The sequence below is a fragment of the Vicugna pacos genome, chromosome 12 (assembly GCF_048564905.1).
Source record: "Vicugna pacos chromosome 12, VicPac4, whole genome shotgun sequence".
Lineage (NCBI taxonomy): Eukaryota > Metazoa > Chordata > Mammalia > Artiodactyla > Camelidae > Vicugna > Vicugna pacos.
The window spans coordinates 31,542,088-31,567,278 of NC_132998.1; the positions used below are offsets into that span (position 1 = coordinate 31,542,088).

A 25,191-nucleotide genomic window follows, 5' to 3' on the forward strand; every position below is an offset into this window, starting at 1 on the left:
GGCGTAGGCGGATGGAGACAAGGGAAGAGTAGGGATAATGAGAAAGATATCCTCCAAGGAAGGAGGTGCGGGCTCCCCAAGCAGCAGGACCTACAGCTGACTTGACCTGAAGCCGCCTCTTATAGTGCCTTCCCCAGTTGGAGACAGGAAGTGGGGAGTTGTAGAGAGGAGGCCCGGGGGATGGGTGTCAGTTTCTCTTGCCTGAAGTGGCAGCTGAGTCACAAGACTTCATGTGACCAAGGAACCAGGAACAAACATGGATCAACCACCAGAGGAAACTCCTGAGTTATCTGTGAGTCCTTGCACAACCTGGGTGTGGCAGGAGGGGCGCCCCTATATCAACTGAAATCACTTCCACCAGTCTGGGGGCTCAGAGTTATATTTAATTCACTTTAAAAACCAGTAAAATGGTGGGATATGACTTGTATAGCCAAGCTGCTCGGAGAAGATACCGAACCACCTCACCCCACCTGATGAAACAAACCAGGCTCCACGGCTGTCAGCTAACGCGAGTTTACTTGCCAGCTCTGCCACATATGTACTAGCTGTGTGACTTTGGGCAAGTAGCTTGGCCTTTCTGAATCTCACATATCCTCACCTGTAAAATGAATATAATATTTATCTCACAGAGTTGTTGTTAAGATGAAATGAACCTACTCTACCAAGAGGAAAACATGACCAGCAATAAATGAGTAGGCACTGGTTTGGCGTTACGGCCTGCACCATCCCTGATGCTTCCTAAGCCTTTTATACATTCCTCTATTAGCGCACCTGTCACACTGAGGTACTCATTTGTTTCCATCAGCATAGTGAGTGTGGAGTAAATATTCATTGACTTGAGAACATGAATGAATGAAGGCCTCTCCAATAGATGGTGAGCATGTTGAGGGAAGGAGTCATTTCTTCCTCATCTTTATTCCCAGGGCTCAGCCTGGTGCCTGGACACATGAATCCCTAGTTAACTGAATGAGATTGATGGAACCACTTCAGGTACCACTTTGGACTTGAAGCGCTTACAGACAAAGATAAGTATCTGTTCATTCTTGCCTAGAAACAAGTTATTTAAAAAAAAAAAGCGAGATTGGGGTTATAAGGATAAATGAGAAAAATAACTCCTTCCTTTAAGAAGTGGAAGACTTTAATCATCCGTAAGAGCTGCTTATCATATTTGGTTTTCTTTTGGTGTTTGCCTGCAGTTGGTCTTTTGGATCAGAGACTCTTCCTTCTTCCCAGGGTGACATCCATCATTGCTGTTTCTCCAAATCCAGATAGCTGCAGTCTGCTGCCTCTTTATATACTAGATAAGTATGCGCCCACTGTTCATAAACCCAGCTGTCCAGTAAACACCCAGCCCGGGGAGTCTAATTGCTTAAGCTATGCTAACTGGCCTTTAAACACTTACAGAACTATATTTACAATTCACATGTTCCCAGTAATTATGGAGAAGATTTGGTTTGGTTTGGTTTTGCAGGTAACAAGCTTGATATATGGAGCATAAAGTAAGCAGAATTGCTGATGATTTTATGACTTTTTGAAACTTACTTACTCTTACACCAAGCATTATTATGTGTCCCCACTGCCCCCCACTCATACATTGAAGTCCTAACCCCCAGTACCTCAGAAGTGACTGAATTTGGAGACAGGGCCTTTTAAAAAGGTAATTAACATTAAATGAGGTCATACAGGTAGGGCCTAATATAATATGACTGGTGTCACAAAAGGAGGAAATTTGTTTTGTTTCTTTGAAATTTTTGGGGGTTTTGGGTTTTTTCAAATTTATTGATGTATAGTCAACAGGAGGAAATTTGGACACACAGAGATGCCAGGAGTACATGTCACCAGAGAAAAAGCCATGTAAGGACACAGGAAGAAGGTGGCCATCTGCAAGCCAAGGAGATTGATCTTGGACTTCCAGCTCCAAGTTTCTGTGGTTAAGCTACCCAGTCTGTGGTACTTTGTTTTGGCAACACTAGCAGACTAATATAGTATTTTAATTTGCCTTCCAAAGGATCTCATTCACCTCAGATTGTATTTTACATAATTATGGAGTTGCTATTCTAATGGAAGAAGGAAGGAAGCTGAAGGATATTGATTACCTTCTACACTGCAGTCACTCCATGAGATTATATAGATATATATAGATAAGGAAATACAGATATAAATGTGGATATCTCCTCAAAGCAGTCTTGAGAAGTAGGATTTATCCTCATCTTACAGCTCAGGAGACCAAACTCATAACAACTAAAACAAACAAACAAACAAAAATACAAACCAAAAAACAAAAAAACACTAGCCCAAGAGTCACCCAGCTTCAATGGGGGAAGTAAAAACATAACCCAGATTTAATATCAAGGTTGTGCCTATCAATATGCCACAGGAATTACTCAGAAAGCACCTTAAAAATATTAAGTGCTTCACCTAAATAGACATTTTTAAAAGGTTCTAGAGAAGCAATATTGAAGAAGAATTAAGAGAATATGCTCTGGAGTCAGGCAGTCCCAGGTCCAATGCTGAATCTGGTATTTATTAGCTGTGTGACCTTCAGAAAGTTATTTAACCTCTCTGAGCCGTAGTTTCCTGAATGGGGGATAGTATTAATTTGAGCACTAAATAAGATAAAGTTGATAAAATTCTTGAAAAATAATCAATAGTGGGAACTTCTAAAGAAGGGAGGGGGTACTTAAAGTCTGACTCCCAGAGCTAGGTTGGGATTTGAAATAGGATCTCATCAGTGTGGCTTTCAGTGCTCCTATCTAAAGGATCTCAATAAAATGTACCTGATCAACTCCCACCCAGCCAGTAATCTCACAATACCTGTTTTTGTGTTACTTCTCTTCCAGGAGGCTATAAACTCATAAATTCGGGAACCAAGTACCCTTGTACTCAGAATTGTTTCACAGATTTTGAAGTGTTAACCTCTGCTGTTTTTGTCTTCCTCCTGGAATTTCACCCTTTACTGTCCCCTCATAAAAGCAGAGAGTCAGTGCTCATTACCTGGTCAGAAAATGGTAAGAAGGAGATAAAGATGGTGGTGTTGGAGGAAGTGGACCTCACTTCCCCCCACGAACACATCAAAAATAGACCTACATGTGGGACAGTTCTCACTGAAAACTAACTGGAAATGGGCAGAAAGACTCTTGTACAACCAAGGCTGCAAGAAAGATCCACACAGAATTGGGTAGGAGGGGAAGAGGAGAGATCAGGTCGGGACCTGTACCCCAGGGATGGGACTCAGAGGAAAAGGGAGGTTACACAGAAAGAGAGCCACTCTGGGAGTGAGCAGTTCAAGCCACATATTGGGCGCCCCAGTCCTGGGGTCCAACACAGGGAAGACAAGCCCCCTTGGCTGGCTGGAGGGCTTTTTTAATTCCAATAGCCTAAGCTACAGTGGCAAACCAACAGCCCAATGGCCACATCTGGCCCATGGACTTGTTTTGTTTATGTGCTATAATGTGTATATGGTTTTTTTTTTTAATTTGGATTAACTGTCAGAATTTAAAAACCAGGAGAGTGTTCCAAAAACAAACAAACAACAGCAACAAAAACCAAAAACACTTGGATTTCTGGCTTATTTTGAAAACTCTGAAAATCTGGTATTATTAGGTCCACATTCTCTCATGGCTACAATTAGCTCTCCTGTTTAATGCAGTCCCCATCACTCCCTAATGTCACCCCAGCACTGAGCTCAGTTGTCATTTAACATTATGCTAGTGTTGTTTCTTTTCTTAGTTATAGGTAAGAAGAAAGGAAAATATATTTTGTACCCATATCTCTGTAAGAAGTAGAAAAATAAAAATCAGACTGGAAACAAGCATACGTATTGGATAACCATCATTTTCGGCTGCCCAAAGTCTGAACTGCCTCTTGGTGTTTTGAGTCGGGCCTTACCAGCAGAGAAAACTACTTTTCCTATGCTCTTTTGTAGCTATGATGTTGGCATGTGATGTGGATTCTGCCGAATCAGAAGCACATGAGAGAGATTAGATGCCAAAGGAAGCAAAAAGAGGACGCTGCAGTATGCAGGGACAATGGCAATGAAAATGTGGCAAATGCAGTGGTGGAAGCAGCTGGTTCCTCTGTCACTGCTGTGGCAGAATTCTGGACTATAATCAATACTTAGAGGTAAGTATTGGTGGTGGCTGTGTTTTATCCAGAATAGTTTAGCAGTATGATACAATATGTTCTCTGCTGCCTTTTTACTGCAGCTGGAGCATCCAGATCTGGTCCTCCCAGGAAGTCTGAAAGCTTACTAATGTGCTTTACTAAATTTCACTCCACTTTAGCTAGAGTGGATTCTGCTGATTCCAACTAAGAACTTTGAATGATGCCATATTTTTTTGTGGACATGGAGACAGTATCTGTGTGCTGACATCTAAAGTGTGTCTTTGTCAGAAAAAGACAAATATCATATGATATCACTTATATGTGAAACCAAAAAAATACAAATTTTATTTACAAGCCAGAAATAGACTCACAGACATAGAAAACAAACTAAGGTTACCAGGGGGGAAAAGGGTGGGGAGGGATAAATTGGGAGTTTGGAATTATGAATATACATTACTATACATGAGATAAATAAACAATAAGTACCTATTGTATAGCACAAGGAACTATATTCAGTTTCTTGTGGTGAGCTGTAGTGAAGCAGGGTATGACTATATAAATATATATATATATCTGAATTGCTTTACTATACCTGACACTAACATTGTAAATCAACTACAGTTCAATAAAAAATAAGAATGAAAAAAAAAGAACAAAAAATGTGTCTTTGTCAGAAAATACAATATGGCCAGCCTCACTCTGTAGGCATTGAGTCTATGGCCCTTGTATTAAACTTTAAGAAGCATTTAGAGAATTTGGTTATTGTAAAGACATTTGGGGGAAGTTGGAGAAAGAGAGAAAATAAACCCTAAATAAGGAAATCTAATGCCAGACTAGAAGAAAATGAGAGATGGTTAGAAGAGAGAGGCTAAGGGACTAAAAGCTAAAGGGTCCTATGCCCTACTGCTTGGACAGACCCCTGAGATGGAGACCTCAGGAAGCAGACCCTAAGAACGAGATCTTGGAGTCTGATTACTCACAAGCTGGCTGGCAATGAGGACCGCAACACTGGTGGTAGGTGAGTGTTGATAGTTCCCTGTATGCAGTACCAGGGCAAATGCTAAGATTTTCAGCTGTGGTAAACGGGGCTGGGATACAGGTGCAAGGGGATGCAGTGGTCCATGCAATATCACTGGTATTTGGGAGGTTTGGGAGAAATAGCAGTTTCTACAAGGAGTTGAGTGGCTATTGTTAAATGCCACTGATGCTTTGAAGAGAGAAAATGACAGTATTTGACCAGTCAATCACCAATGAAAGAAAGCATGTGAGTGTCAGTTGCTTCCTTGTCACCATTTAAAGAGACACTCACCTCCTGCAGTTGGAGGGCAGATAGAACTAAAGATCAGGCACAAGACTTCACTGTAAAGACGGCAGAATCCCGTCTGGTGTGGGCTGCACTTAGTGACTTGCTTCCAAAGAACTGAGTACGGAAAGTGGAGAGATGGGGCAAACACTTCCTTAACCAAGCAATCAAGGTTGACCCCCTGATATGATGTGACGAGAAAGGCATTTCACCTCTGTGGTGTTCTTTCTAAAAGCTCACAATCCTAGTCTAATCACGAGAAAATTCAGACAACTCAAACTGAGGAACAGTCTGCAAAATACCCAACCAGTATTCCTCAAAACTGTCCAAGTCATGAAAAACAAGAAAAGGCTGAGAAACTGTCACAGATCAGAGGAGACCAAGGAGACACGATGACCAGGGCAATGTGGTATCCTGGACTGGATTCAGGAACAGGAAAAAAGATATTAATGGAAAAACTAATGAAATCTTAATGAAGTGTTGGAGTTTAATTACTAATGTACCAATGTTGGTGTCTTAGTTTTGACAAACGTACAATAACAATGTTAAGATGTTAACATTAGAGGAAACCAAGTTAGGAGAATATAGAAAATCTCTGTACTATCTTTGTAACTTTTCTAAAATTATTCCAAAACAAAAGCTGAGTTTAAAAAAATGAAACAGCAGAATTCCAAAGAAGGTAGAATTCTGAGCCTGGGTAGGTCTCTTACACCAAAGTCCAGATCCTGCTAAGAAACGGTACCCTGAGTGGGGCAGGTGTAGCTCAGTGGTAGAGCACATGCTTTGCATGCACAAGGTCCTGGGTTCAATCCTTCATACCTCCATAAAAAATTTAAAAATAAAAAGAAATGGTACCCTGAGAGCTGGGATGGAAGGATACCTGAGTGCTGGGTTAGAGGACAGATGCACTTGAACCTCTGCCCTAAATGCCTCTGGACCTGCAGAAGAGCCATTCTTCTTGTTGGAAGATAGATGTCCCTCCTCCTCTAACTTGGACCACCCTAATCCAATGACTGGTGTCCCTATAAAAAGAAGGGGATTGAGCACATAAACACAGAAACTCAGGAGGAGAAGGCCATGTGACAACAGAGGTAGAGACTGAAGTGATGTGTCAACAAGCCAAGGAACATCAAGGAATGCCAAGGATTTACCAGCAACCACCAGAAGCAAGGAAGAGGCAAAGATGTATCCTCTTTCAAAGCCTTTAGGGAGAGCACAGCCATGCTAATGGCTTGATTTTGGACTTCTGGCTTCCAGAATTGGGAGAGAATAAATAAATTTAAGCCACCCAGTTTGTGATATTTTGTTATAGCAGCCCTAGGGAAATAATACAGAGGGACTATCCCATGACACAGGATTCACCATCCTGGCAAAAAACAAGAAAGTGATTCTAATGAGCTGCTAATGTGGCTCTCAGAAGCTTAGACAAAGTAAGAGATGCCAAGAGGAGGAGACTCATGACTTAAAAAAAATTGTGTACTAGTTTCTAGTAATTATTGCATTGTGGTCAGAGATTATGGCCACTATGACTTTTAAAAAAATAACTTGAGAGTTTCTTGTGGTTCAGTAATTAAGCAGAGCACATCTTTGAAGTAGATTTGACCATCAGTGGCTTCCCCTTTTGAATGAGATCCTGAAGATGGGGACTGGGCAAAGTCAGGTCATGGTTTGATAGACAAGGCCAACATCATTCCTCTTGCCATTCGTATTTATTTTGAACAGAGAATACCCAAGATCACAAGAGTGTTCTCCCTTGGGTCTAGGGGTCCACTTCCTCTCCTTTCCTTCATTGTCTATATTATAGGCCTATTTCATTTTTTAATGCCTGTTATAATGACTACAGAATTTAATTCGTCCATAGAGATGCACTAGTGAGAATTAAATTGGTTATCTTCTGTTCCTGTAGCTAAAACTTTGATGTCTGTTATTTGAAATATAAAAATTCATGACATTTTTGATGTTGATCATGCTCTTCAATACATAGGACTTTTTAAACTGTTTTTGTTTTTTATGAGAAATGCCAGAGCTATCACGGTAGATTACAGAGAAAGGGATCAAAATGCTCGAAGAAGTGGACATGCTATAGTGGATTTGCTACGCAAGACCGGAAAACCCACAAGCTCACCATCTCCTTCAGGGGCCTGAGGGATACTGCCTTTACCAAGGCAATGAGGAATGTAGCAGTGACAGGCCACCCACACCGCGGAGATGCTCAGTAGTGGCTGTCATCTGCAGGTTGGATTCGACAGTAGGAAGTGCTGTTCCAGAACTGGGCTCCCTAGTGGCAGTTGAAATGACAGAATCCTGGAGTAGCAGAGGCCAGAGGCAGCACTTAAAGATCAGCAACAAGGGAAACAAAGTCAGAATGGCAGGGGAGGGATTGGACTCACAGGAACTGCCAGACGGGCAGGAGAACCTATGAGAGTGGACACGAAGTGCCGGACCTTCACGCTGTGTGTGAACACATGCCAGACAGCTTCCATGTGGAAGAGGCACTAAGCAGCCAATGGATAGGCTGACTTGGCTGGTTGGTGTTAGCCAGCTTCTGTTCCCGGCCACCCAGTTCTAGAACAGTGGACTCCTGAAGCAACCATGGTAACAGATGTAGTCTAAGCTCAGGGTCCCACTCACCAAGACTGCTGTAGCTACCATTGCTGTCGGCAACAAAACCAGTGCTGAGCCCCTGATGTAGCACTATCCCTGAGGAGAAAAACCAGGCAAATTGTTTGTATCTGACTCCTTTCATCCTGCAAAGAGTGGCAATTCATCCTGATTGGGGTTGACATATATTCCATGTATGAGTTTGTCTTTTCAGGCTGCAAGCCTTGGTCAGCATCCCTATCCAAGGATTCACAGCATCTTGATTAGCCAAAATGGGATCCCACATAACATCACATAAGACCAAGATACCCACCCAGTTTATGGCAAAGGAGGTACAGCAGTGGGCACATGATAATGGGATCCTCTGGTCTAGCATGCACTGCACCTTCCAGAAGCTGGAAGCCGACCAGAGCTGAGAAAACCTCTTGAAGAAGCAGCTGAGGCATCAGCTTAGAGATAAATCTCTGTGAGGATAGAGTGCTACCTTCCAGATGCAGTATATTCCATAAACCAACAGTTATCATATGGTGCTTTTCCCCCAACAGGTACAATACCTGGGTCTGAGAAACGAGGAGTGGAAGTAGGAGTGGCCCCACTCACCATCATTCCCAGGAACCCAGGTGAGGACTGCCTCATCTCCTCAACTTTAGGCTCTGTTGGCCTAGAAGTCCTGATTTCCAAGGAAGAATTCTTCCACTCGGGAATACAAGGAAATCCCAATAAATATAAGGCTATTACTGCTGCTCGGTCATGTTGGGATCCTCAAGCCAAGACCAAGAGGGAAGTCCAGGGGTCACCACGCTGGCGAGAGAAATTGGTCCTGATGCCCAGGATGATTTAGAACTGCTGTTTCATCGCAGGAGGAGGAAGACATATGTCAGTCACTCAGGTGATTCACGACGACTTTTCCTGATACTGCCTTGTCTAGTTTAACAGAAATACAGCAACCATAACTATAAGGGTATGTTAACCGAGGGTTTAGACTCCTCAGGGATTGAAGTCTGGATCAGCCCACCAGGCAAGATAACAGAAGTGAGGGGAATCGAGAATGGGTGGAGAGGAGGGACCAGCCAGAGCAGTGGGAGCTGGAGTTCATCCCACCAACTCTTCTCTTGAAGGTTCCTCAGGAAGTATGACCACAGAGTCTTGGAGAAGCTGTTCACTTGGAATGAACTGAATGTGAGAAGCAAGTGGATCTGAGTGGTGCAATGAGTGGGATGTAATGTACTCCCCAGGTCCTTTTTCTCAGGCCAGCACACTTCCAGAGAGGCTAACAGTTTGCAACTGCTCCCTTCTTAGGAGAATTCCCCACTGCTACGTGGGCTCCATTATAAACCTCCATCCCTGCTAGGGCAGCCCACGGTCAATGACTGACTGATGCAAAGACATAGAAGGCTGATCCCTTTGCTCAGTGGGACAACCCACAGCTTCCCACTGTGACCTGGTCCCTGTGCATTACCCAAGATCACATCCTTGCTCAGTTTTCTCCTTTCCTATCCTGCTTTACTCCTTCCCTTCCAATTTTTTCAGGGAGAGCTCCCCCTCAATAAATCACATCCTAGGCTCATCCAAATCCTGACTCAGGCTCTGCTTTTAAGGAACCCTACCTAAGACAGAGGTGGAGTAAAATAAACCAGGGAAGAGGGTCATGGAGTGGGTGGGAGGAGGAGGGAAGGTGAGCTTTATCTTTAAATAGGATGGTCCAGAAAGTCCTCCCTGGGAAGGTGACCTTTAAAGAGACTTGAAGAAACTGCGGGGATGAGCCATCAGGCTATTTGGAAAAAAAACTTTCAGGGTGCAAAAGCTGGCACAGGAGTGGGTCCAGGGAGCTCTAATAAGAGCAGAGTGTGGCTGGAGTGGGGCGAGGCAGGAAATGAAGGTCAGAGATGAAGTCAGAGAGACTTCTCAAGGTCCTGTGGATTATGTGGGGCCTTGAGGCCATTGAAAGGACACTGGCTTCAACTCTGAGTGAGATGAAAAACTGTAGGGAGGTTTTGAAAAGGGGAGAGATGTGATCTGACTTTGTTTTAATAGAATCACCCTGACTACAAGGAGTGGAGCCAAGTTGCCTGAGGTCTTAAATAATGTCACAGCAGTTGGAACCCAGGGCCACCTGATCTCAGAGCCCATTCTCACACACCTGCTTTTGTCAATGGAGCAGACAGTGCATATCTGGGACCTATGTTCTGTAAACAACTGCTGAATGCTGAGGATGGACATAGTACGGGGATTGGTACCATCTCTTTAAAGAGGAGATATGAATACTTATAAAGAGACCAGACTCACCCTCAGTCTCCCTTGGAGAAAGTCTCCCATACGACAACTGATTAGGATAAAAGCCCATACTTGCCTTAAGAGGCAGAGGTTGCTGGCTACATTGCAGCCCAGGTAACTCCAAAAACCTAAATGAGTGATTAGATTTCAAGACAGCAAGTAAGAAGAACAGAGACTTGATTAGAATGGTAGCATAGTGCAATGATTAAGAATGGTGGGCAGAGAATGTCTGATCTGAAAACCAGCTTTGCTACTTACAAGCTGTGTGACCTTGGGTGATTTACCTAACCTCTCTGTGCCTCAGTTTTTTCATCTGTAAAATCGACCCCACCTCATTGGATTGTTAATAGAATTAAATAATTTTACAGTACCTGGAACACACTAAATATTTGTTATTATCATTTATTACACATAAGTAATTAGAGGACATTCATATTGTCATTTAAGTTTAACAAATCTCTATATCAATTCTTGGACATTAACTTCCAAGTGTAACGCCGTCTATGTCATCTGTTCCAGTACTGGAACAATACTGGAACTGAGTGCATCATCTTTCTTCCTATACTTCTAAAATATCATTGTACCTTTAACTGACTAACTGTTTGGCTGCTTCTTTTCAATGGCTGTTCTCCAGGAAGACTAATAACGCCTGACTGCAATCAGCCCCATGTGTGAACTTTAGATGCTTCTCTGTGCATTTGCCACTCCCCTGACCATGAGGAACACTCTGATTAAAAAGCATTTCAAAAATTCCATTTAGATGACGATCTCAGTCTCAAACATTATTAGACATCTATGACTTATACTGATTGCTAAATTATGGAGTGGGGTTTCTCACTTCCCAGTGTTCCTGCCCCTTACAAAACAGAAAACAGTTTTTCTTTCTTTCTTCCTTTCTTCCTCTCTTCCTCTCTTTCTTTCTTCCTTTCTTCCTCTCTTCCTCTCTTCCTCTCTTTCCTTCCTTCCTTCCTTCCTTCCTCCCTCTCTTTCCTTCTTTCCTCCCTCTCTTTCTTTCTTTCTTTCTTTCTTTCTTTCTTTCTTTCTTTCTTTCTTTCTTTCTTTCTTTCTTTCTTAGTTCTTTCTTTCTTTCTCTCTTTCTCTCCTTCTTTCCTTCTTTCTTTCTCTCTTTCTTTCTTTCTTTTCTTTCTTTTCTTTCTTTCCTGGATTCTGTCAACTAGTTTTATGTAAAAATCAATGAGAGGAAAGGCTCTGGGGAAGCTACTTTATAATTATCCTAGGGACTTGAAGTTAACACCAAGTGCATGGCAGAGCTATTTTTGCTGGAGGAGCCCTAATCCTGGAGCTCTCCTCGGAGACCACTAGAGCTGAGGATCAATTTAGATCTCTGGTTAATTAGGCTTTTTTTTTCCTTCCTCTGCCTATAATTTCTGTCTAGGGATCACTAAAAGAAGAGGTCTGAGTTTGGCTTTATTTATTCTAAAGCCATTCTACAATTATGATGACAAAACATCTAGGATGCATTTAGTGTAATCTCTATCCCCAGAAATGTGGTAGATGTTGTTGGAGATTTTGTTTGTTTGTTTGTTTTTTAATTGTTCCATGATGCAATTCTGAGGAAACTGTTCAGAGCCCTAGACCCATAGCTCAGTTCTGAGTTGAGGTCGCATAACTTGACAGTTACTAATTTTGTTATATCCCTAAACAAACCAATCTGGTAAATGAAAGGCTCTTCCAGTGGCTCATCCGATCAAACACAGTAAAACCAGCACTCAGGGTAAGTCCCTTATTGAAAAAGGGATTAATTTTTAGAAAGCAATCTAAATTGGAAAAGAACACTCCTAAGTACTTTTTTGTCGAGTATTTTCTAAATGAAGGCACAGAGTTTGGTGATGATAGTGACGACTATGGTCCAAAGTCATGGTTTTTATTTCTGACTTTGTCGGATTCCTTTGTCATCACTTGAATATGCCAATTAAGCCACTGTGCCCTCTTTTGCATTTCTAATCAAACGAATGCTACCATGATAAGATGTTACCTGGGAGTGCTCGACAGAAGGATAAAATATTCTTAAAAGAAAAGGTTATTGTAATCATTTCCTATGTTTTCCTACTGTCACTGAGGTGGGTTTTTGTCTATACATGATCAGTGTAGTTCTGATGGAAACCTTTTTGTTTTTAATTACTAAATTAATAAGATGCCCAACCCACTCCTCTTGCTAAGCTCATCAAGAGTGATACAAAGGGAAATTTAATACTGACAGGAGTGGAACCTCTGCGTTATAAAACACAAGAAATGAAATCAATTTCAGTGTGCCTAGAGATAGTCCTTTAAATGCTAGTTTAAGAAATTAAAAATTTCTCTTAAATTTAAGAGAAAATATAGGTAGAAAATTTTAAAGGAGATGCCAGATGGCATTTTCACTCATCAGGATTATAAATAATCATAAAAATCTTATCAAGGGTGTTTTCACATTTATTTATCAGAGAGATTAATGGAGTCATTTTACCTTGCATATAAGGACTGCTTATTAATTAATCAAAACTAGGAAGGCATTTAGTATGGTCTATAAAAAAATCACAAATTAAAATGTCATCAATTCATTCATTTATGGCAAATTCTTCCAATAAAAATATATCTTACTTTTTTAAAAAAAGATCTATTTTTTTGGTTTGGCAAAAACATTCAATTCAATGATAATATTTAACACTTTCCCAGTTACTGAATCATGTAAGATTTTCTGCTTTAAAGAATACAAATGTTTTCAGTTACTTTCTTCAAACTATTGTAATTTCCTTCTTTTTGAAATCTACACAATCAAGAACCACTTAATATAGTTTATAAGCCACATAATATGCAAATACCTAATCTTTGTATATAGCGAAAAATGAAGTGAAAAATTCTTAAAAATTATTTCAGCTCAAAGCATAACCATATAAAGTGGTTCCTGATTTTGTTATTACTATTGAATTAACATGAAATATTATCTCCCTAAGTCTTTTCTAATTCAATGCCAAACACACAATATACAATATTACCATCTGCAACAAGTGCTAATCCTGCTGTATGTGCAGAAGCTTGTCTTGGTATTTTCCTAATTTAATCTTACATTTTTGATGCACCTTCTTTTCCTCCAGGCATAGCCTGCTGAAGCTGAAAGGGGCTCCAGAAGCCATCTAACTTTATCTACCCACTCCTTTTCAAAATGTGGCTTTTAAAATGTGAAGCAAGGTCTCTAAACACGAGCGATGTGAAGCTACTCAGAAATAAACCTAAAGTTTGCAATCAAACTTTACCTTTGTAAAATCCCCAATGAATCGTCCACAGCATTCTTCACTCTTTCCTTTCCAGGTTTCAAAATTTTTTCTTTGAAGATATCAAATGCTTTAAAAGGCATTTTGAATTGGGGGTGGGATACCTCCAAGCCGTCACCATTCAGTCTCAGAAACTGTCATCCTTTTTCCGCTCCAGCCTGGGGACCACTCTGCTTTCCTCGGTGAACACCTGGCAGTCAATTTTCATGAAGGTAACTGCTTAAAATAAAAAAGGAGAAGAAGCCCAGCCCAGATCTTTCAAGATGAGACAACACCCCACCTCCAAAAACAGGAGAGGCCAAGTGGTCTGAGACTGGAAATTCAGCCCCTTTCAGCAGCAGACGGTGGTGCTGTCTCAGGCAGCCACGCTCAGTCTGAGCGCAGCCTGGCTCCCTCCCTGGGCTGCAGCTGGAGAAGCTAAAGTGGGCTCCAGCCACGAGGTGTCCCGAGACCAGCGACAGCATCTGCAGCCTGTCTCCTGCCTCCCCTGCTGCTTCTGACCACATTCCCCTCCTGCCTCACTCGGCTGCTGTGGCTCTCACTGAGTGATCCTTTCCAAGGTGATGCCATAGTAACCGACACAATACCTGCCCCTCAGCACTGGGGCTTATTAATGGGCTTTCAGCCAGAGCTGGGTGAAGCGTGTAAAACAAGTTCTCTGCTTTCCTGAGGTCTGGCCTCAAAGACAGGCTCTCAGCCACCGCATTAGGACCTCTTATGCTCCTCATGGGAGCCAAGAAACAGTTTTTCTGCCAGACACCAGTATGGATGTGGTCCTTGGAGGAACACTTGCACTTGAAGGCGGCTAAATGCAAAACCCAGGCCATAAACCTCTAGGAGGGCATTTATCTGCTCCTGACCACAGAGCAGGACCACTCAAGTTGTGATGTGCAAGTGCCAGTGGGACCATGGAACCGAAGATAACTGAGCCTGTCCTAGAACTCTTAGCACTCTTCACTGGTCCTCACTGTCCTCGGGATAAATCCAAGTTCTTTATCACAGCACACAAGGCCCTCCATGGGACCTCAGCCTTGTTTCTTGTCACTCTGCTCTTCATATCAGCACTTCACTGAATTCAGTAAACTCCCTATCACCTCTGGGGTTTATTCAGTTTGTACCCTCTGCCCTGATAAATCTCCTCACCCTTCATCTGGGAAGTGTCGAGGGATTCATAAGTCTCATAAAGACAAGGGTTTCTTTAGAAACCCTCATATACAAGGTTAGATGTCCCTCCTCTGAGCCCCCAAATTCCCCTGTCCTCTGAGCCAATAGGACCTGGCGTGTAGTGGTATAACATAAATTGTTGTCGGACAGAGTAGAAATATCACATGTTGCTCCCATATTTATGGGCAGCAGGATGCCCCCGCCATAAATGATGCTGCCGTGAAGAGATAGCCTTCATCTGTGAGGCTCCAGTGCTCCAAGCCCCTGGCCTGCAACGACTGACAAGTCCCATGCTTCAGCTTCTCAGGCTCCAGGGAGTCATCTCCACAGACCAGTCACTGACATCTGCAAGGCACAGTCTAAATCCTTCTCCAGGACTTGAATTAAGTTGATCTAAATCAGAGCTGGATCCTTGGTAGGTTAAATACCACCACCAATAATAACCATTATTGTTATTATTATGGCTAATACTTACTGAGCTCTCTTTAAGGTCCAAACTCCATGTTAAGCATTGTTTACGTGTTATCACAATCTTTCCAACACTGCTTTGTGGGTAGTTACTTATTTTCCCCAACTTCACTGACAGGAAACTGAGGCAAAGAGGGGTTGGACTTGCAGGGTTTCAGATCCAAACAGTCTGGAGCCAGCCAGCACTGTTCTCATTCTCTTTCTCTCCCTCCCCACTCCCTTCTCCTCACCCCCACCTCTACCCTACTACCTCCTCCAACCTTACTGAACTATATTTTGCATATCATATTTGCATTTCAAGTGGACAATCAGTGATTTTTAGTAAATTTATCATGTTGTGCAAGCATCACCATAAAACATAAAGCAGATAGAACATTTCTATCACCCCAATAAGTTCCCTCATATTCACTGTTAATCCCCATCTCCCAGCCCCCACACTGCCTCAGGCAATCATCAGTCTTTCTGTCTCTATAGGTTTGCCTTTACTGGACATTTCATATAAACGAAATCAACACACTGTATACCACACAATATATGGTCTCTTGTGTCTGGCTTCTTCCATTTCACATAATGATTTTCAGGTTTGTCCATGTCACAATTTGTATCAGTGGTTTGTTCCTCCTTTTTTGCTTTCTGTGAAATATTTCAGTGTATGAACATACCACACTGTGTCTAACCATGGACCTGTTGGTGGACATTTAGGTTACTTCCAATCTCTGGCTATTATGAATAAAGCTGTTAAGAACATTTGTGTGCAAATCTTTCTGTGGACCTATCTTTTCATTTCTCTTGGGGAAATATCTATGAGTGGAATCGGTGGATTTAACCTTTTAAGAAACTACCAGATTATTTTACAAAGTGGCAGCACTATTTTACAATCCCACTAGAATGTATGAGGGTTACCATTTCTGACATCCTCACCAATATTTGTTGTCTGTCTTTTTTTAGTATAACCATTTTAGTGGGTATGAAATGGTATCTCATCGTGGTTTTAATTTGCATTTCCCTGATGACTAATGACATTGACTAACTTTTCATGTGCTTATTAGTCACTGATACATCTTTTTTTTTTGGATAAAATTTGTTTTCTTTTTTTGAGTTATAGTCATTTTACAATGTTGTGTCAAATTCCAGTGTAGAGCACAATGTTTTAGTTATACATGAACAAACATATATTGTCACATTTTTTTTCGCTGTGAGCCACCACAAGATCTTGTATATATTTCCCTGTGCTATACAGTATAATCTTGTTTATCTATTCTATATATGCCTGTCAGTATCTACAAATTTTGAAATCCCAGTCTGTCCCTTCCCACCCCTCACCACCTTGGCAACCACAAGTTAGTATTCTATGTCTATGAGTCTTTTTCTGTTTTGTATTTATGTTTTTTTTTTTCTAATTCCACATATGAGTGATCTCATATGGTATTTTTCTTTCTCTTTCTGGCTTACTTCACTTAGAATGACATTTTTGATAAAAATTTCTATTCAAATATTTTGTCCATTTTAAAAACAGGGTTTGTGTGTGTGTGTGTGTCTTATTGTTGAGGTGTAGGAGTGTATTGTCTCAGTACAAATCCTTTACCAGATAATGTGATTTGCAAGTATTTTCTCCCAGTCTGCTGCTTGTCTTTTCATTTTCCTTATGCTGTATTTTGAAGTACAAACATTTTTAATTTTGATGAAGTGAGGTCCAATGTATCAATTTTCTTCTTTCCAAGACTGTAGTTTTGTTCATATACTTAAGAAATCTTTGCCTAACCTAAGGTCTTGAAGATTTTCTATTTTCTTTTTCTAATAGTTTAATTGTTTTAGCTCTTATATTTAAGTCTATGATCCATTTTGAGTTCATTTTTATGTATGGTATAAGGTAAGCATCGAAGTTCATCTTTTTGCATGTAGACATCTAGTTGTCCCAGCATCATTTGTTAGAAAGCGTATCCTTTCTCCAATGAATTGCCTTAGCACTCTTGTCAACAATCAATTGAATATAAATATAAAGAATTATTTCTGGACTCTCAATTCTATTCTATTGATCTTTATGTCTATCCTTCTCCCAATATCACACTGTCTTGACAGTCGCTTTATAGTAAGTTTTGAAATTGGGAAATCAAAGTCCTCCAACTTTGTTCTTTTATTAAAATTGTTTTGGCTATTCTGTCTTTTGCACTTTCATTTAAATTTTAGAAGCAGTGTTTCAGTTTCTGCAAAAGCTCTTGTCCAGCCCTGTGCTTTTAAAGAGATAGTTTCTGGCCACTAACCTTGCCACCAACAACCCCTCAAGGCTGAGATGCTGAGACTCCAGGGAATCACGCATCTAATCCCCTCAACAACAAGCCTTTACCTCTCACCAAAATGCTCACTCATTCATCAAAATCAAATACAATCAAAATAAGATAAACACAATCTCTTGCCACAGAAAGCATCCTCTGGTGAAGCTTCTAACCTATTCCTCAATCCCCAGATACTCTTAGATTACTAATCTCTTAGGGCACATAATGGAAGCACTACTAGGCAAAGACCACATGAATCTCTCTTAAGGGTCAATGACTGCCATGAGCACTAACCATTCCTGCAGAATGCATTGCCCATGAAAACACACTTGAATCTACAAAAGTTTTTTGGTGGCAGTTTAGATAGTTGATGATAGTAACAGCAAACATTTATGGAGCCCTCTCTCAGTGCCAGACATTAAGCACTTAATGCCCACAACAACTCTCTCAGGGATGTATCATCATTATGTCATCGACTGATGAGGAAACTGAGGTAGAGAGATTTTTAAGTAAACTTACTCAAGTTCACACAGCTAAGAAATCAGGCAGAGATGGGATATGGACCTAGGAAGTCTGGCATCAGAGCCTATACTCTTAACTTCTACACAAGAGCTGTTGATAGAAGAGACAAGAAAATATCAAGCCAGACTTTCCAGAATTGAGGCTCATTTTATTCATTTACTCATCTGTTACTTCTCTTGAGGGCTTACGATGTGGCAGGTCCTTTTGAGGCACTGGTGGTATGAGATGAACTGATATTTTCCTTGAAGAAACAAACAAACAAACAAAAACAGAAAATGAATGAGTCTGTATTGTTACATACAGAGAAATGGGAGTACAGATAAGGACACCTAACTTAGCTTGCTGGTGGGAGTGGGAGAGGGTTTCCTAGAAGAGGGGATGATAAGGTAAGCTTTCAGAAATGATAAAGAGTGAGGCATATATGTGGGATATGAAAAAAAAAAAAAGAAAGAAGACTCTAATGAACTTATCTACAAAATGGAATAGACTCACAGACATAGTAAACAAACTTACGGTTACCAGGGGGTGGGAAGGGATAAATTGGGAGTTTAAGATTTGCAAATATGAACTATTATATATAAAATAGATAAAAAACAATTTTTTTCTGTATAGCACAGGGAACTATATTCAATATCTTGTAGTAACCTATATTGAAAAATAATATGAAAATGAATATATATATATGTGTGACTGAAACATTATGCTGTATACCAGAAATTGACACATTATAACTGACTATATACTTCAATTAAAAAAGAAAGTGAGGCAAACAAAAGAAAAAAAGTATGGGAGCAAAGACTTGCATGAGAGATCATGGTACCAGGGAGGAAACTTGCATAGTTTCAGAGAGTTGGGTGAGTGTACCACATGGTAGAAAACAATGCTGGAGCAATGATCTTGAGCTTCATATAATTCAGTCATTACAGCAGAACATTAAAACGTGTGCTCCCCATCTCAAAATATCAAATACAGCAAAGATAGAGGAAATTATGTGCAGGGCCCCTGAGGGCTATGAGACTAAAGCTTTGGTCTGTGCTGGGAATGTGTAGACTGAATATGTATTAGGAAAAAATCCAGCCATTGACATGTATTTGATGACTTCCCATCAGTCATTCTGTATATCTTTAGAGGTGCTTGCCCAGGTCATATCAATTCCTCATTCTCAGGGAACTTCCTCCCTTCCCCATCTCTCCCCTTTTATAGTGACAGGTCTCCAAAAATCCTGTATATACTATAAGGTTTCCCATCTCCTCTGACCACTGTTGGGTGAACCACGGATGGACACCTGCACCCTACTGAGCCAATCAGATGCCAAATTCTCCTGTAATTTAACTTTGGAATTGAAAGACTGCAGTTAACTTTCAGGGCCCAGGAACTGTAACTGGGAGGGTGGCTACATTCACTTTATGGACTGGAGATGCAGAGAACACTGGTCTGACCAAGAGTGAGAGGAATGAAACAGAATGAAACTTTAGCAGGGTAAGGTTGTCTGTTTCTAACAGCCTTCTAGTTTCTGTCTGTCTAGACCCAGCTATCCTTTTACCCTTGGATTTCATGAAATACCCACATCCTTCTAACAAACTGACCTCTTTTTAGTTTACTCTAGCTAAGATAGTTTCTGCTCCTCATAGATAAAGAATCTTTACTATATCAATAATGTAAAAACCCAAATTCTATAATGCTAAGACCGCCTCTACTTAACACAATAGGGCAAGCCTGACTGTCCAATTCAATTTTAGGTAGAACTCCAGTCTCCCAACAGTGAAAAAAGTGGGACTCATAAGCTGATTGTAAGCCAAGTCATTCCAATCTAACTTGGCAAACAATAACCATGACAAAACAAACAAATTTCAAACAACCTGAAGATAATATGAATTCAAGAAAATAATTTCATCAAATCCAATCAAAGTGTTAGGTGGAGAATTTTAACAAAGCTCAGAGATAATGACCCAATTATTCACCTTTTAGGATGAGAAACTTCATAAGGAGACAGAGGTAATGAAGACAACTAACCTTCCTGAAGTTCCTTTTCTCCTCAATTCCGTGGCCGCCTTCCAGGCCCCATCGTACACTTCAGTTCCATACTCCTCTCCCCTGCTCCCTGTAACATACTGATACCAGCATAAAACTTTCTATTTTATCCAGGACTTCTCTCAATCCTTTAAAATTTGTACATTGTTGATAACTATCATTAGTACTAATCTGACTGTATATAAAACTTGATTTTTTTCACTGCACTTCTATTTTTGACATTGTTTTATCAATAGTCAAACTTGTATCCAAAGCACTTTGAAGTATCTCATTTTTTTCTTACAACCACTTGTGTTACAAATAAGCATACAGAGAAACCAAGACTCAATTTTGCCCAAGGTATCCTGGCCAGTAGAATGTGGAGATTCGGGACTAGGTTCTTAGGCCCATTTCCTGGGCTTGTGTCACCACAATACACAGTACATTGTGATCCTATAAATCCCACCATGGGTCCTAAAGACTGGAAACTCAGGAAAGATGTTCTTAGAATCCTTGTGCCTTTAAAAACATCATTGAGCACCTAACTACAGTCTTCCCTCCATACCCATAGGTTCTGCACCTGTGGATACAGAGGGCTGGCTAAGGGACTTGAACTTTGAGATTTTTGGTAGCTATGGGGGGGCTCTGGAACCGATCCCCCACAGACACAGGGATGACTGTATAGGTAAGCTTGGGCAAGCAATCATGGACATTTTAGAAATAAAACAGGGTGCTGGTTTTGAGATTACATACTAATCTGCTGCTTTCACTAAAAAGTTCCACCCCAAAATAGGGCAAATCAAAAGTAAAATAAAGAGAAATTAACATAAAACACTGATGTACCAGCCCCTGGATTAAGATTGCCCCCATTCACCCAAGTCTAAGACACTCACCCTTCCAAGGAGAGGGAGGCTAATGGGAACCTTTATCCTACTCTGTAGTAATTGCTTCCTTTCCTGTCTTTCCAGTGTTTCCTGATCTCATTTCCTTCTCACAAAGGAGAATGAAAAACTAAAAATAACAAGATAGAATGATCAAACATATTATTTCCATTTTATATGTCAGCATACTGAGGCTCAAACTCAGGAACTTGTCCAAAGTCACAATTTTTGGTGGAGTCAGGATTTGAACCAATTAATTACAAATACTCACTTCATTATACAGCACTGCTTCCAGTCCATGATAAAGCACTGTTAATCCCATTATATTTCAGCTCATTGTGAGCTCAGTCCTGGAATTCAATTGATTTGGCTCTGTGTTCCTAAGTTATAGGAACATAATTTTCTACCACTATTATATAAATAAAATGTCTCTATAATACTTTGCAAACACAAGACTGAATACATGGAGACCCTAGAAACACATCAAGTTCTACTTTCAGTTCATCAGTGTAACTGCTTAAATATTTTTCCCAGTTAATGAAAATTAAAATTTTTATCAATTAATGAAAAAAAATCCCAATCTTTCCCTATTCATGAAAATTTTATGTGAAGTCAAATAATCAAAATACAGAAATGTAGGATGTCTTTACACAGCATGGAATAATCTGAGTATTTTCTATTTTTCAATAGAAGAATTTACACAAACTCCTTACATTTATGAAACACTTTAACTTCATTCTTCACTGCTTCTTTGAGGTTGTAACTACCAAGAGAACTAGGTTGGGCGGACTACTCGACCTGACTGTAGAAGCCAATGGGCGTGGAGAAGACAAGTGATGTACTTAGCTCTTTTGAGGTATTGGGCATAACTGGAGAAGAAATCACACCCAAGTCCTCATCTGTTGGCTGTCACTGGCTGCCTTTAACAAATTATAAATCCTGGAGAATCCCACTCCACAGCCCCTAAGACTCTTGATTATCAATTTTTGAGTCTGTTTTCTGGCTGTAAAGATAATTTATTTTTCCTTAACATGTTACTACCTATTATTTATTGGTATATATTGGTTCAGATAGACTGAAATCCCTATTTATGAATAATTGGGGAAATACTGGTTTATTTCATCCCATTAATACTATGTGGAAACACATTCCAGTTTTGCTTTACACACCATGAACGCTGACCTAAAAAAAAAAATACACACCTCAAGAATATCTTGGATTGTGTCTAAGGCCTCAAATCCTAGAAAATTGGCTAATTTAATAAATGCAGCTTCATCATAATAATGTAACCTGAAAATGTGGGAGGAAGTCAAGATCAGAGAGGATATTTTAAGAATGTTTTACCACATTCACTTTTTTTGAAAGCACAGATAAAACCCAGAGGGTCCAGGTAATTCCATTACATGAAGCAGAAAATAGGGTTCATTTATCCAGGGCATCAAGAATCAACATGGAACAAATCTACACACTTTAACAAGTATTTCCTGTGAGGGCCTATCCTTCTTAAAGATATGAAACTATAGGCCAGACATCAATCTGTCACAGCCTGTCTGTCAGTTTAAAAATGTACCTGAAAAAGAGCCAATGTAACGGCCCATTACTTGGGAGACAGTGACATCTTCTGGTGGCTTACTGACTACATACATTTATGCCAGACTTGTTTCCCCCCAGAAACCAGCCATTGTTTTAAAGTAGATTTATTTATCTATTCAGTGTAACTTTACTGAGCTCACAAGTGTGGATCCTTAAATTTCTGAAATGTTCAATGATGCATAAGTTATTACGAAAAAGTAACACTTATTTTACTTTGTGTTGGTGTCATCCCTAGCTTATTCAGCCAACATTAATTCCACTTTTCCTGGTAATCAAGTCATTTGAGCAGACTTTCCTTAATTCAAGCAATTTTCATGTAATCTCTGAATCAAAAGGTACTTGGGAGTTGCCTGCTCTAACTCCCTCCCCAGAGGGTCCAGCTTAATGTGGGGAAATGTAATTCCTAAGTAATCATTTGATAGCATCACAATTTTCAAAAGGCTCTTGACAAGGCTGAGCTCACGCCCTATCTCCTCTGAAGAAGCTCTCCCCACTCCTCTAGTCTAGGTTGGCCATCTCGCCTATGTAGTCTTGTCACAGCATATGCTGCACTGTCCTGTAACTGTCTAGTTTCTCAGCTGCCTTTATAAGTACAGTACAAATGCCTTGAGGGCAAGGCCTATATCTCATTACTATTCATATCTCAAGAACCTCACAGGGACAAGCCTATAACTGATTTTGGGTTCATTTTTGAAAAGTAAATGTATTCAAACAATGGTGAGGCATCTGGTCTTCATGCAAGCAGATATTATTTTAGAGGTCTATGTCCATTATAAGCAAGGTAGGGATATCCACTGAGCACTTACCATATGTCAGGAGCCTTGTCAGGCGTTTCACACATGTTGACTTCATTTCATCCTAATAAGCCTGTAAGACATGATCCTTGTTCTATAGCTGAGAAAACTTACTCTGGTCAGTTAGTGAAAGAGACAAGATTTAAACTTATTCACTCCATATACTTATTTACAATCTACCTTATTCTAAAATAAGAATTTCTAAGGACATAATACAAAACTCTTTTTTAAAAATGGAAATCAGAGCAAAGGAGAAATAAGAATTTTAAAAATCACTTAAAGCCAAAAGGTAAGTACTGACCAATACATACTACTAAATGTCTACATTTGCTACATACGGACTGCCAATTTGGTTGAAACTCCCAGCTGTTAATATGTGATTTGTTACCTTATTCAGAGACTTCAAAAGAGAAGAGCAAACTAGTTGCTTAGAAGCACAATTACTCCTCAGCTGAAACCTGAAATTTCTCCTGTGGGTCCTCAAAGAAGCTATTGTACGTTAGAGTGTACCAGCGTCATCCCTCGCACGAATATGTATCACAATATAGTCCAAAGCAATTGATGTGTGGCCAAAACAAGGCAATCCAGGCATAAAGGTCTCCATAGAAGGTTTAATTTTTCAGAATTTTCCAGAGAAACAGATGGATTGCTCAGTTTTTGGCCTCCTCCATAAACATTTCTCAAAAATGAGATTTTGAATATTGGGCAATAAAGTCAAAAGTTGTTCTCTGTCAAGTATCTGGGTATAGATAAGAAAGCTGATTAGGGTCAGCTCCATATGCTCTCTGGAGCTGGGGCAGAGATGCCAGACCCTTCTGAAACTGGAGCAGTCTAGTGAGGATACCACCTCAGGGAGAGGCATCTCCATCTCTTCACAAAAGTGATCTTAAGAGACTTTCTTAAAAACAATTTTGGATCTATTCCAACATTAACAAACGTGTAGCATCCCATCCTACCTCCATAGAGCATGTTAAATGCCTAAAATTTCTTCTAAAACATGCCCCCTCAAGCCCCAACTTTACGTGGCTCCAAAGTCCACACACTCTCTTCTCCTAACGTGCCCATAGACATGCCTCACATTTGACTTTTGTTTGATCACTGCATGAATGTTGATTCCTACATTCAAACTCTGAACATTAGTCTCAATCTCATTTACTTTTATATGAAGGCCAAATACTGGCATTCCTAGCAACATAGGTCACCACACAAAAGAACATATATCCAAAAAGTAGAGGAACAAAGATAAAAACTGAAACTGCACCAAATAGGTATAATTAGAGTCACTAAGTTATATTTCCACTAAAGGTATATTTCAAAAGAACTTTTAGAAAGGAAAGATTTAATATAGGCTACATACTTATAATTTCCTATGGCTTTTCTTAGCAGCATAAATATATATATCCATGGCCCCTTTCTTAAATGGCGTAGTAGATTGAGGCTATCAGAGGTGACGTCAGGAGCCCAAACCAGATATCTGGACAGGGAAATTTTAATGAAACAATTATTAACTAGTATAAGGTGGCTAACTGTTTAAAGGCATCTTACGACTCTAAGGAGTTCAGAGGTAGTGATTGCAAAAACACAAACAAAAAACAGCTACTACCTCTAGGCTGGAAGAAAGTAAAAAGAAAAAATTAAGGAACTAAAAGACTGGGAGAGGCTCTCTTCCCCACTCCAACCCCTCAAGCTGAGCGTCACACTTCCTCAGCAAAGGCGTGGTTTCCACTGGAATATTCAGCCCACCAGTGGTGAAGCATCTGTCAGCAGGCCAGCGAGGAGAGGCCTGTTAGAGGGAGTGGCTGAAAGCAGCCCAATGGAGCTGCTCCAAAGTGGTAGCAGGGATGGGAGAGTGTGACCCGAGGCAGTGCTGGAGCTACTTCACTCAGGCTGCTAGACTCCTTCAGTGAAATAAAATGGAGAACCAGAATCCAG

The 25,191-nt window shown here is 40.4% G+C and overlaps 1 protein-coding gene and 1 long non-coding RNA gene across 4 annotated transcripts in view; one reads left to right on the forward strand and one right to left on the reverse strand.

Moving 5' to 3' along the window:
- The window catches only part of SLC17A8 (solute carrier family 17 member 8), a 44,381-nt gene extending 30,744 nt beyond the window's left edge, over positions 1–13,637 (reverse strand). The window contains exon 1 of one of the 2 annotated variants that reach the window (XM_006214366.4): positions 13,537–13,637. In XM_006214366.4, coding sequence (XP_006214428.1) covers positions 13,537–13,637 — 101 coding nt within the window. Of the gene's footprint in view, positions 1–7,797; positions 7,938–13,536 lie in introns of those variants that run through there. The other variant, XM_072973181.1, reaches the window with a different exon arrangement.
- Positions 8,030–13,530, forward strand: LOC140700192 (uncharacterized). Of its 2 annotated transcripts, none has more exons than XR_012078487.1 (3): positions 8,030–8,340; positions 8,554–8,897; positions 9,127–9,581. It is a non-coding gene; the product is annotated as an uncharacterized lncRNA (long non-coding RNA). The 2 variants fall into 2 exon arrangements; XR_012078486.1 differs by lacking the exon at positions 9,127–9,581 and adding an exon at positions 13,378–13,530 and having other exon boundaries at positions 8,031–8,340.
- Positions 13,638–25,191: the final 11,554 nt, after the last annotated feature.